General features: G+C 38.5%; 1 protein-coding gene across 1 annotated transcript in view; it reads left to right on the top strand.

Annotated features, from left to right (window-relative positions):
* Positions 1–920: 920 nt before the first annotated feature.
* SIGLEC15 (sialic acid binding Ig like lectin 15) overlaps positions 921–14367 on the top strand; it is a 50559-nt gene continuing 37112 nt past the window's right edge. The window contains exons 1-2 of the mRNA XM_051973326.1: positions 921–998; positions 7386–7509. Of these exons, the coding sequence (XP_051829286.1) occupies positions 921–998; positions 7386–7509 (202 nt within the window). The remainder of the gene's footprint in view (positions 999–7385; positions 7510–14367) is intronic.

Raw genomic sequence — 14367 nt, 5'->3', positions numbered from 1 at the left:
TAACACTCTCTGTATGAGGCTCTGTGCTAAGAGCTAAGTTAGGTTGTATTATTAGATGAAAAGTCAAGATGACACAGAAGAAGCAAATGCCAGTGATCTTTGTGATCTTGATCTTTGTGATGCATATTTTTAAGGCAACACGGTATCTGTCAGATATGCCCTCCCTGCCCATATTCTTCTTTTCCTTTCCCATGGAAATTCAATTCTTGACACCCTGCTGGTCAAGCCTGGTAATTGGGGCAAAGGAGACAAAATGTAGAAAAGTTTCCATGAGCCCCAAAATTGTGACAATACCTGTCCTGCCAGGGATGGGCCCTGAGCAAACACATCACCTTAGGGCTTCCAATTTATCCCTTGGCCTAGATTCTAGCAGTAGCCATCAGCTAAGCATGACTGAAATAAAAAATTAGACATCTTCTCTATTCCACCTTCCCCTTACACACACACACACACACACACACACACACACACACACACACAAAATTCTACAGAATATCCTCAGCAGCATAAACCTGTTTGACCCAGGAAAGCTTCTCCTTCATTTCCCCTTTTTGTTATAGATCTAGAAGCCTGTGTCTATGTAAAGGAGAGGATGGCTCCTTCCTCCTCATCTCAAACCCCTAAAACAACTGCTAGTTCATTCCCTCTTACAGTCAGCTGAAGATGGCCCTAAGTCCATCCTTCCAGTTTCTAGCATCCTAAATGTTGTTGGATCTCCCACCCGAATTGCTCTTGGTCTTTCATTCAACTTCTCTACTTAGGAAGGAAGAGGGCAAAGGAAGGCTCTCAGAGTTTCAAAGAGAGGGGAAGTCCTTGAATCCTCAGGCAGGAATAAAAGCTAAGGATACTTCTTGTCATTGGAGTTAACTTTTTGAGACAAGGCAAAGTAAAAGAACACTGATAACCAAGTGAAGTCCATCATGGAAGGATTCCCGGAAGAAGAGGGTTTAGAAGGCAAGAAACCTCATCGTCCAGAGTTGAATTACATCCAGCATAATGTAAGAATCTTCCAGATGTGAAGCCAGAAAAAGCTGAGTTCAAATCCTAGCTCAACTGCTTTTAAGATGGTGATCTTGAAGTCACCATTTTGTACCTGGACCCCTTTGACAATCAAGTGAAGCTGATAGGTTCCTTCAAAGATTTGTTAAATGAATAAAAGTCATAGAGTTGCAAAGGAAGCCAACTATATTTTAATAGTTTTGAATGTTTTTATTAAAGTTTACAGATTAAAAATCCCAGCTTTTGAGTATCTTCTACTTATAAATCCTAGGAGATCTGTAAAGTGCCTCAAAAAGGGCCCTGTAAGATTCAAAGGGAGCAGCAAGGTGGCACAATGGATAGTGTACCAGGACTGAAGTCAGGACAACTCATCTTCCCGAATTCTATCTGGTCTTCTGGGGCCTTATTTTCTCATCTGTAAAATGGGGAAAGTAATAGCACCTATCTCCAAATATTATTGTGAGGATGAAATGAGAAGATAATTATAAAACACTTAAATAGTGCCTGGCACATAGTAAGTGCTATATAAATGTTAGGTATTATGTTAGCTTTTATTTAGATGAGGGCTTTCTAAACTTTTTCCACTCACAACCTCTTTTTGCTTGAAAATTTTTTACAAGACCCCAGGTATAAAAATATATAAAATAGATATACAAATCTAACATTTACTGATAATAAATTATAATTTCACAACCTCCCACATTCAGTTACATGACCCCATGTAGAATGGGGTAAACCCACAGTTTAAGAAGCTTTGATCTAGATAATTCATGTGGATATTCATATCTCACCAAGGCATAAATATTCTTCACAAGTGAAATCAGGAAGGAGGAGGGGAAGGAGAGAAGGAGGAGAAAGAGAAGAGGAAGAAGAAGGGGGAAAGATAGTTAAGAGATGAGGGCAACGTAGGTAGCAGATTGGCTAGACTCCAGCTATGTCCAGCTATGCATTCTAATTTTCCTCATGTAAGAATTATACTTCTTATTATTCGCTACCCCTCCCATCTTACCTTTGTTTGGACTACTCAGCACCTTCTCCACAGACAAAGGATTTCAGGTAGTTCACCCTGCCTGGAGACTCCTGATCCTCCCTAAACAACCCCTCCTGAGTTGACTAAACAACAATTAGATCTATTTGCTCTGGTTCTTATCATTTTCTAGGATCTCTAAGTCTTCTGAAAAGTCTCCATGGATGATAAATAAAGGGCAAACATAACCCCTTCCTCTTGACCTAGTAAGTCAAGTTCATACATTTCCCCATACCCCACCCATATGTCACAGCTCTACTCAAATATAAGCTCAGTAACCAGTCCAAATGGGAGTCTGACGGCCCTGCTCCCCCTCCCCCAACTCCCAGTCTTTGAGGAGACAGTGAATCATTCAAGCAGGGAGTAGTGTGGCCTACCACCTCAGTGAGTCAACATCTCCAAAGAGATAATAATAGTTTCTTTCCCTAAAAAAGAAATCTATTCCATGGACAGAGCTGCTTATGTGGTATGATTTGAAAAGCAACTACAGTGCCCTCACCATCACCATACTACCATAGTGCCTTTCTAGAAAGAAAGAAAAAGAAAGAAAGAGAAAGAGAGAGAGAGAGAGAGAGAGAGAGAAGAAAGAGAGAGAGAAGAGAAGAGAGAGAGAGAGAGAAGAGAAAGAGAGAGGAGAGAGAGAGAGAGAGAGAGGAAAGAGAGAGAGAGAAGAAAGGGAGAGAGAGAAGAAGAGAGAGAGAGAAAAAGAGAGAGAGAGAAGAAAGAGAGAGAGAAGAGAAAGAGAGAAGAGAGGAGAGAGAGAGAAGAGAGAGAAGAGAGAGAAGAGAGAGAGAGAAGAGAGAAGAGAGAGAGAGAAGAGAGAGAAGAGAGAGAGAGAGAAGAGAGAGAAAGAGAAAGAAAGAGAGAGAGAGAGAGAGAGAAGAGTGGAGGGAGAAAGGGAAGAAGGGAGGAAGGCAGGAAGGGAGGGAGGAAAAGAGGATGGAGGAATGGAGGAATGGAAGAACAGAGGGACAGAATAATGCTTCAGTTGTATTTAGACAACATGAGTTCTTTCTCTGGAGGCAGATAGCTTTAATGTTTAGGAAACCTTTCCCCCCAGACTGCAAACTTAACTTTTCTTATATTTGCAAATTCTACCCATTGCTTTTAGTTCTGCCTTCTGTGGCCATAGTAAATCTAACTCCATTTCTAGATAACAGCTTTTCAACAACTTGAAAACATCTGCCATGCTCCTCTCTCCTCTTCTCCCAGAATCTTTCAAGTAATCCCTGTCTAGTGTGAACCTTAGCCTGTTCCCCAACCCATGACTCCTTCATTTGGAGATTCTCCAGTTTATCAATGTCCTTTTGGAAATGGGAGCAAATGAATGGACAAAGCATTTATCAAATACTTACTATGTGCTAAGAAATAGAGATCTTAGAGAAACATTCTAAATGGGGAGATGACACATATAGAAAGTTTCATCTACAAATCAGATTTTAAAATTTCATAGTCCTCGGGGCGCAGCAGCAAGGCGAATGGCAAAGCCTGGTGTTATTACTGGGAAATGGTGAGGGAATTTAGTGCTATTTAGTATACTAAGATTAGTTTTTTCCCATATGACAACCATATCTACTATGGCTTCATTTATCATCTTTATGTGATAGTGATGAGATTTTGGTCATTGACCCTAGCCCAAATCTGCCCTAACCCAGACCAAACCCCACAGAAAACCTCAGTCACTCACTGACAGGTACAGGTCTCCACAGCCTATGATTCTATCATCCATCATGTTTAGACATCTAGATATACCATAGAAATCAGCCAATAAGAAAGTAGCACCAACAGGGTGTAAAACAGGACACAACAAACTTCTATAAATCTTTTCCCCAACATGGCGCCTGCTCACTATCCTTCCTTTCTGTCCTTTGGGTGAACTTATAATGAAGTTAGGCTACTTATAATAAAATTACCATACATTAATACCACGCCCTCCCAAGTGGGCTTTTCTGTATGCATTGTGGATAACCACATGCATAGTCCCCTCAAGGTTTGGCACCTCCCCATGTTAGAAAATTCCTCCTTTGACCTCAAAAAATCTACATATCTTGTAATCAGATTCTTTTGTTGTGCAGCTCAAGCGTGCTAAAACTCCTTAAAGGAGGATCGCTTATTCTAAGTTCATGATTCTCAATTAATCTTAATAAATGCCTTTACTTGATTTAGAGATGGCCTGAGTCCTGAATTCTTCCAATGGCAACACCGCTGATTATTTATTTGAACCACACCAATGGCTTCTAAATTCATTGTGAAGTTCCCTTCCTGTGTTTCCAACTTTTTGGTGAACATGCATGCCATCTGAAAAATTCCTTCTGTGCCTCAAATTCATTGCATCAAATTCATCTTCCCCTTAAAATAAATGTGTATCCTTTTTTGTTTTTTGTTTGTTTTTAAAAAGTCTTTTATTTTTCCAAACACATGCAAAGACAGTTTTCAGCATTCACCTTTGCAAAACCTTGTGTTCCAAATTTTTCTCCCTCTTCCCCCACCTTTCTTAGATAGCAAGTTATCTGATATATGTTAAACATGTACAATTCTTCTAAACATAATATATGTGTATTTCTAATCCTTTTGTTAAAGTTAATACCATCCCCATTGTCCCAGGCTTGAAATCTCAAAGTCACTGATGATTTTCTCCTCTCTCTTCCAAACGGTTCTTTGTTCTGTTCCTTTCCCCTCTACAAGTTATTTTACAATCTTCCTCTCCTTTTCACTCTTACTGTTACCTCTGGAGCTCAGGTTTGCATTATCTCTTCTCTGAATCATTATAGTCTCCTAACTTGTCTCTCTGCTTCCATTCTCTCCTCTCTCCAATCTATCCTTTTCTATCTTCCTTGCCAGTGTATGGGCTTGAACACCATGACACTTCAGCTCAAAACAAAACCAACAATAATAACAATAAATTTCGGTAACTCCCTCTTGCTTGTTACATAAAGTATAAGTTCTTTAACTTGATTTTTAAGGTTACCTATGTCTATCTCCAACAAGGAAAAGAAAACCAGATTTGGAGAAGGGATCTGCATTCGCATTTTTGTTCTTCTACCTCTTACTATATATATTTCTCCAGCTACTACTTGATTGTACAAGTCAGGTAATAATGTACATTTTCTCAACCTTAATTTCTTCATGGACTTTAAGACCTTCTCTAACTTTAAATAATATGATTTTACCTTTCCAATCTTATCTTATCTTATTGGTGTAGGAAAGTCCCTATGAGGAAGTTCCATCTACCAACATGGCTGTTTAGTCATTTTTATTTGTGTCTGACTGTTCATGACCCCGCTTGAGATTTTCTTGGTAGAGATACTGGAGTAATTTATTATTTCCTTTTCCAGTTCATTTGACAGATGAGGAAACTGAGGCAAACAGGGTTAAGTGACTTGCCCAGGGTCATATAGCTGGTAAGTATCTATCTGAGACCCAATTTGAATTCAGAAAGATGAGCCTTCCTGACTCTAGTTCCTGCACTCTTTACACTGTACCACCTAGCTTTCCATCTACCAATGTAGCGAGATGCACTCACTCTTCTGCAATTTGTCTTAGAGAGTTTTCAGAGTTTAAGAAATTAAATGATTTGCCCAGAGTCCTACTGCCAGTATGTCTCAAAGGTAGGAGCTCAGTAATAAAGGCTCTTTATTGGTGATAGGTATACTCAGAACAAGGAAACCATAGATTCTTATGACACTGAAGTAAGAATTCTATCATGTAACATTCTATCCTTGGAACAAACACAATTGATATTTAACTTATGGCTTAGACAGTTAATTGAGAGGCTCAACAGGAGCAAATGACTTGCTCACAGGCACTCAACTTTGAATGTCATGGGCAGAATCTGAATCCAGGTCTTTCAATTCCAAGTGCACTACTCTATTCACTGCACTAAACTGCCTTTCATTTTATATTGTTCTTACTACTTCCTATCTTTTTTCTCCATCAATTAAAAGATATTCTAAGAAAAAAAATAGTCATTTATATTTCAGTAACATGAACTACTGCTAGGGTTTTTTTCTGTACATTTGCCTCTATAATTTTTTTCTCAGATACAGATGACATTTTCGCTGATGATCATTTTTCCCCCTTGAGGCAATGGGGATTAAGTGACTTGCCCAGGGTCACACAGCTAGGAAGTGTTAAGTGTTTGAGGTCAGATTTGAAAAGGGTCCTCCTGACTTCGGGGCTAGTGCTCTATCTACTGCACCACCTAGCTGCCTTCTTGATGATCCTTTTTAACCAGATTTTAGCTCTATAAAAATGAGGGAGAGAGTAGAAAGGCTAAAAGGATCTTTCCAGGAATAACTCAGGCTCGGGAAAATCTCCAGGTCTCAAGACCTGGACTTTTCACCAGACTTTAAATCTATTGTTTCCTGCATTTCTCCCTAACGCCCCCTCTCCACTATCACCCTACCCCCACCTCTGGCTTTCATCAGTGCCTTCTTTGGCTCTTTATATCCCTTAGCTAGGAGAGCACTATCAAAGGCCCATAGCATGTGCACCTTGAGTCTTCACTGTGCTGCACTTCCTGGAAAAAAGCAATTCTTGCTAAATAGCCCTTAACTTTGCAACCAGATACAGAAAACCAATGAAAAGAGCATAGAATGAAAAGGAACAGCTTTTTTCCCCTTCCCACTTCCTTCCCTCACTTCTTTTCTCTTTTTTTCCTTTTCTCCCACTTTCTTCCTTTCTTTTATTTCCCTTCCATTTTTTCCTCTTTCCTTCCCTGACTCATTTCCTTTTCTCCCTCATTTTTCCTTTTTTACTTCTTTCTTTACTTTATTCCTCCCCTTCACTCTTTTCCTCTCTTCCTCCTTCAATAGCCTATACCCAACAGCCAGTGTGTTCAAGGTGCCATCCCTTCATCATTCCCAGTTAAGAACAGCCTGAAGCATAGGTGGGACACAGTTACCAGTGTGAAAAATACCCCTTCCTATTCCTAAGTCACAAGGCTCCAAATCTCCCTCATTTATCTCTCTCCTTCAGGGCCTTTCCAAAGACTCACACAATTTAACTCAGGTAAATCAATATGATCTTTAAGAAGGAATAGCCTGGCTAACACAGTGAGTCACTGATCTGATTAATCCATAAATGCCCTAACATGTCACCAAATAAATAAGAAGGCCTGAAGGATCAGAACATAGGAAGGTAAATTTTATTGGGGGGCAAGAAGAGGAAGTTTGAACATGAGGTACTGTCTCCAAGAAATAGGGTCCAAGTGGGGATGCTGAAGGGAGAGATCAGAACATCTAGCATGAAGGACCTTAGCTCTTAAATGAACAGAAAAGTAGATACTAGGAAAGGGTAGAGTCAGAGAAAGGAGGGGCAGATGGGTGCTGAATACCAGCTTTGTCTATGCACTCCACAGTTTGGCTCTGATCCAGCTATTCATCTGGAACTTTTAGGTCAGCACCCAAGCCTGGGAACCAAAGGTGTCCAAACAGTTCAGAACTGTAAATCATGCAGCTTGGTTGAAAGATCTGACCTAGGGAGTAAGTCTGTGCTTTTGAATGTTAATCCCCCAAAGGAGCTATTCCTGTAGACTTACAATTGAAAAGTTGAACAACAGGCAATGGAAAAGACCAGAATCCCCTGGGAGAGATCAGAGGGGGACTGAGAAGAAGAGGAAAATGACCTATCCCAGACCAGTTCTAAGTTAGAACTGGAAGGGGAAAAGAGTGAAAAGTTTCCCAAGGGATAATATAGAAGCTCCTGGGAGAGAAGAAAAATGTTTCTTTTCCCTGTCATGTCAATAAGCCTTCTTCCAATAAGTTATGGAATTCCAGAATTTGCTCATTGGAAAGAACCCCTACTTAAGACTTTCAAACAGTGGGAAAGTCACCATTTCTGAAGGTAGCTAGCTTCACTTTCAGCCAATTCTTACTGTTAGGATGTCTTTTTCTAACATCTAGCCTAAATCTGCATCTTTGCAATTTCCACACAACTCCTATGAAATAATATTTGTAATATGCAACATGATCCTCAGCACGTATTAGCAACTTAACAAATGTTCAATCCCTTCTTTCTCCCATCTTCCCCCTTCAACCTCTAGGACCAAGGCAAATCATTATTCATGTGATATCCCTTCACGCATATATGGAATATTTGACTACTTCCTACCTCAACACATATAAATAGTCTGCTTTTCTCCCTAAGTCTTTATAGAAATCCTCATTTTTCTCTGAAACCTGAACAACCCAGAATGTTATGCCTCAGAAAATAATTAACATGGCCTATTTGGTTTATTTGTTTGGTTTAATTTAAGACTTGCCCAGGTTCAAATTGAAGGGATGCCCATCAATTGGAGAATGGCTGGGTAAATTGTGGTATATGAATGTTATGGAATATTATTGTTCTGTAAGAAATGACCAGCAAGATGAATACAGAGAGGCTTAGAGAGACTTACATGAACTGATGTTAAAAGAAATGAGCAGACCCAGGAGATCATTATATACCTCAACAACGATACTGTATGAGGATGTATTCTGATGGAAGTGGATCTCTTCGATAAAGAGAGCTAATTCAGTTTCAATTGATAAATGATGGACAGAAGCAGCTACATCCAAAGAAAGAACACTGGGAAATGAATGTTGAACTATCTGCATTTTTGTTTTTCTTCCTGGGTTATTTATACTTTCTGAATCCAATTCTCCCTATGCAACAAGAAAACTGTTCGGTTCTGCAAACATATATTGTATCTAGGATATACTGCAACATAGCTAACATATATAGGACTGCTTGCCATCTAGGGGAGGGGATGGAGGGAGGGAGGGGAAAAATCGGAACAGAAGCGAGTGCAAGGGATAATATTGTAAAAAAAATTACCCTGGCATGGGTTCTATCAATAAAAAGTTATTATAAAATAAAATTTAAAAAAAAAAGACTTGCCCAGGTTCACATAACCAATAAGAATCTGAGGATAGATTTGAATTCAGGTCCTCCTGAATCTATCCACTGTACTACCTAGCTGCTCCTCTAAATAGTATAATTGAAGGGGCTGCAGATGTGGAGAAGATTTAAGTAGAAACTGAGAAAAGCTTTGAAATAACAAATATTTTGTAATTATTTCCTATAGCACCCATCCTACCATTAGATTGTAAATTCCCTAAAGGTAAGGATTTTGGTGTTTTGTTCATCTTTGTCTTTCTAGCATATATAGCTCAATGCTTTGTACACAGCAGGTACTTCATAACTCTTGGATGAATTGATGCTTATTTTCCCATTTAGCTAAACTCTGCCCATTCACACCTAATAGATGCTTTGTATATACTAATTAGGTTTCAATTAATATTTTTAATGGGTAGCTGAATGAATAATGACTTCTCACTCCTTTATATTCCTATATTATTTAGTAACTATACTTGTATAGCATACAATATAATAAACTTGGTACTTATAATACAAATAGTAACTTGGTACTTAAATTTTGATGCCCTGTATCTTTAGTTAAGAGGCAGTATAGTTTAGTGGGAAAAGCACTGAACTCTCATTCTCAGGAGACCTGGATTCTAATTGTGTCTTGGACCTATATGACTCTAGGCAAGGGCCATTTTGAAATAGGTAATTTTCAGTATGTCCAACTCTTCATGATCCCTTTCAGGGTTTCTTGGCAAACTACTAGAGTGGTCTGCCATTTCCTTCTCCAGGTCATTTTACAGATGAGGAAATTGAGGCATACAGGGTTAAGTGATGTACCAGAGTCCCATTATTATTAAATATCTGAGACTGAATTGAACCTCAAGTCTAGTGCTCTATCCATTGCTCCACCTACTATCCACTGAATATCATTAGATTTGTATCAAAAGATTGAGTTTGATTATGAACAAGGGCCATGAGTAAATTTTCATGTCACTGTTCTGGGCCTCTGTTTCTTCACTTATAAAATAAAAGATTGACCAGACTTCTAAGGTCCTTTCTCCCTCTGCCTCTTTGATCCTAGATTGTTTAGTTTTTCTAAATCTAAATCTAAAAACACATACAGTCTGAACTAGAGGATGTTTTAGAGTTCAGGTGTTAGCACTGCAAGGGAGCTAGATGATGCTCTCATCTAATACTCTTATCCTACAGATGGTACTGGAATTGAGTGGCTTGTTCAGAGATTTACAAATCTGAAATCTAGGGCTCCTGATTCTAACTCCCTCCAATTCTAATAGCCTATTATTTTCATTGTCTTCTCATGTGTCTTATCTATCAAATTAAACTATCATGTACTTTACTGTACTATATTATACAAGTGTAGTAGAAAGAATACCAAACCTGGAATCACCAGAATACCTTGGTATGAAGCCTTAATTTGACACTTGTTAGGCATGTGATGTGACTCTAGCAAGTCACTTAATACCCTTTTTGAGCCATAAGCCTCATCAGTTAATAAAATTCATTTGCTGCTGATAAATGTGGAAACATGTTTAGAAGAATTATTCATGTTTAACCTATAAAAGATTATTTGCGCTCCAGGAAAGAGGGAAGGGGAAAAGGGAGGGAGAAAAATTTGGAGCACAAAGTTTTGTAAGGTAAATATTGAAAACTATCTTTGCATATATTTTGAAAAATAAAAAGCTATTATAAAAAATTTAATTTGTTGCCTGCCTCTCTGGACAATCAGATAAAAAATGTTTTGTGAATCTTAAAGAGATTATAAAAATATGAATTATTTTTATCACTTACAATGCTTTGCTCAAAAGTATGATTAAAGGAACACAGTGATATGGACCCCAAAGAGAAAACCCTCTGTCCTTAGTGCCTTTAGGTTAACTTCAAGATCTTGAGCCAACTACCAAATGATAGTTGTTGCTAATGTTGATGTATTTGACACCTGGGATAAATTCTGCTCAGAAATCCAAATGCCAAAATGCCATTTTGGGAGAATGGACTCAAGCAAAATTGGAATCACATTCATGGAAGTATATGTAATGTATCTGAGGAAGGGATGACATGATACATAAAGAGGGTGTGTCAAAATCATACTTCATCTTTTGCTGGCATCCTCTGTGCAGTAAAAATAGCAGGCAGTATAAAGAAGTATTAGCTTTCTGATTGATCCATGCTGGCCCTCTCCACACTGAGGAGCAGAAAGGGGGACTGAAAAACACCACTAGAAAAGGAAAAAAAAAACCCCAACCAAGCCAGTGCCCACCCTCTGAAGCTGTCAGTTCACCAGAGGCCTTTTAGCCCTGGATTTTTCCATGGATAGAATTGTTCATTTGTCGGTTCTCAATCCTGATCCCCATTGCCTCCCAGGTCATTCCCTACAGGGGTATTTTTCCACAATTGGACTTTTGTGGCTGAAAAACACCAGTCTTCAATCTGGGAGTGGATTAATGGCAGGAATTTCCTGAGGGCTGGCAGCACACAAGGCTCTCTAAATTTATAGCTTTCAGGTAAGGGACTGCAAGTGGTTGTGGTACAATAGACTAGAAAGAAAGGATGGCAAGTGGCTGCTCTAGCTGAGCTCCAGACGTTTCCTGCTCTTTGGAGCTGCCCATTTGGCCTCACGGCTCCTTGGGAACTTGTCTTACAGCCCCACCTCCCCCTGACTTCCCTCCGTTCCTTTCACCACCACTGCCGGTTGGCGTGCCTTGCTTTGTCATGAAGATTAGGCAAAATGTCCTAGTTTTTCCCATCCAAGGAGTCATTTCCCTCAAACCACTCCCTAGAAGAACAATGGGAGGCAACAGCCTAGTATTTTATTGTACCAAGGGGACATGGAAGAAGCATTAGGGATTTTACAATGAAAGATCCTCGGCTCCCTGGTTTCTACAACTCCCTGTTGTGCTGTGGGAAGCCTTGTTTACTCATTATGGAACCACTGGATTTGAAGTCTGAAGAGCTGGTTATGGTCCTCATCCGCATGTGTCAGAACTCATTTTCCTCTTCTGATAAAGGAGGCAGATGAATTATATCAGAAATGATCCCTATGATCTTTTCTAGCTGATATAGCCTATTACCACAGTATGTATTCCACATATAAACAACCCTTTTATTAATTTTAATTAGTCAATCACCAATCAAGTTGTCAATCAACCTGTTACATAATTAATCACCCAGCAGGCATATCTTGTTGTTAGACAGACAATATGTATTTACCAAGGATATACAGAATTAAGATTTAGGAGTTGTAGCTTAAAAAATAGCCATGGTCCATTCCTTCAAAGAATTTACAGCATAATACAGAAGATAATATTGATTGAAGTACTAATTGAATTAGATAGTCCCTAAGTCCTTTTGACTGAAATTCTATAATTCATTTAGCAAGGATCTGTAAAACAAGTTTAGGCTTGCTGGTCTTTTTTTTTTTTAAATCTTCAGTTTTATTCATCTCATCCTAACCTTTTTCTTTTTATTCATTTTTTTTTATTTTCCCCAGTTACTTGTAAAATTACATTTTTTTTTTGCTTTTATATGTACATTCATTTTTTTTTTTTTTTACATATTTCCACAAGAATCATGTTGGGAGAGAAAAATCAGAAAGAAAAAAAAAACAGAAGAAAAAAAAAATGAACTTAGTATGTGTTGATATGCATTCAGTCTCCATAGTTCTCTCTAGGGATGTAGATAGCATTTTTCTTGCAAAGTTTATTGGGATTGCCTTGGATCAGTGAACTGCTGAGAAGAACCAAGTCTATCATAGTTGAGCATCTCACAGTCTTGCTGTTGCTGTATACAATGTTTTCCTGGTTCTGCTCCTTTCATTCAGGATCAGTCCATGTAAATCTTTCCAGGCTTTTCTAAAACCAACTTGTTCATTATTTTTTATAGAGTAATAATATTCCATTGCTTTCGTGTAGCATAACTTATTCAGCCATTCCCTAACTGATGGGCATCTACTTATTTTCCAATTCTTTGCCACCACAAAATGAGCTGCTACAAACATTTTTGCACAAGTGGGTCCTTTTCACTCTATGACCTCTTGATTCTATTCCATTTCTAACCTCCTAAGTTCTTAGGGTCCTAAATTCACTGCCTTGACTTAAGTTTCCTCATCTGTAAAACAACTTTCTTCTAGACCTCTGATCCCACATTCCAACAATCCACTGTGTATAATAATTTTTTGTTGTTGTTGAGTCATTTCAGTCCTTTTTAATTCTTCATAATCTCAAATGGGAGGGGGAGGGGGAAGAAGATACTGGACTAGTGTTTCATTTCCTTCTCCAGCTCATTTTATAAATAAGGAAACTAAAGCAAATAGGGTTAAGTCATGGGGTCATATCTAGTAAATATCTGAGGCCAGACTTGAACTCAGAAAGATGAGTCTTCCTGACTCTGGGAACGATACTATCCTATGTGCAATCTAGCTACCCCTTTCTATAACAATAGCTAGAATTTATAAAATACTTTAAAAGATAAAAACCATTTTATGAATGTTATTTTATTTTTACAATCATGGAAATTAAGTATTATTATTATTTCCATTTTGCAGGGTTGAAAACTGAGGCAAATAGATGTTAAGTAACTTGCTTAGAGTCACACAACTAGGAAATATCTTTATAGACTGGTTTGAAACCAAGGTCTTCCTGATTCCTCTTCAACTCTCTATGTCACCTAGTTGCATAGGTATACCAGACACATACCATGAACTTTCTACAGGGTCTTGGGTGATCATTTTGGTTCTCTACAGAATAATATTCTTTATATATAGAATGAGGGAACTGAACTATCTTATTGTGTCTTCTCAATTACCGTAAGCTATTATTTTACCCACTTTAAAGTAGAGGAAACTGAGACAGACAATGGTTAAGTGATTTGCCCAGGATCACATAGCTAGGAAGGATCCGAGACAAGACTTGAACTTGGATCTTCCCAACTTTAGGTCTAGCTCTCTACACACTGTGCTTCCCAGCTGTCTACCCATGCCAAACATATATGCCACAAACTTTATTTTGCCATAAGTAGGTTATTCCTCAATTTTGTCATCTGTTAAATAAAAGGATTGCACTAGAAAATCTCTAAAATCCCTCTAATCCAAAAGTCTAGTTCCAAAACATGGTTCTCTGCAATCACAATAGCATATACAGGTGAGTTTCCCTTAATTATCAACTCCTCAAGGAAGACTGACATGCTAGACCTACTGTACTTATATGATACACGTTATTCTTCCTAGCACTAAAGGCTGCTTCTGCTGTCTCATCCTGGCATTGAGAGGCTCCTTAGTTTTCTGAGGCAACACTAACAAAAGGTAAACTCTAATAGGTCTTTCCAAACTGGGACAGCCTTGAATATAGTCTGGAAGACCAGCCTAGCTAAATCTAGTACTTAGAGGTACTAGATTGACTTTGGTGGGAACAGGCAGGGTAGAGATTTTGACATTCTTGGCCACAGCAAATACTAAAGATCATCTCCTAAGTTTCAGA

This window comes from Antechinus flavipes, chromosome 1 (genome assembly GCF_016432865.1).
Source record: "Antechinus flavipes isolate AdamAnt ecotype Samford, QLD, Australia chromosome 1, AdamAnt_v2, whole genome shotgun sequence".
NCBI classification, from domain to species: Eukaryota; Metazoa; Chordata; class Mammalia; order Dasyuromorphia; family Dasyuridae; genus Antechinus; species Antechinus flavipes.
The sequence above is the reverse complement of the archived record's forward strand: the minus strand, read 5'-3'. Positions and strand labels throughout refer to the sequence as shown.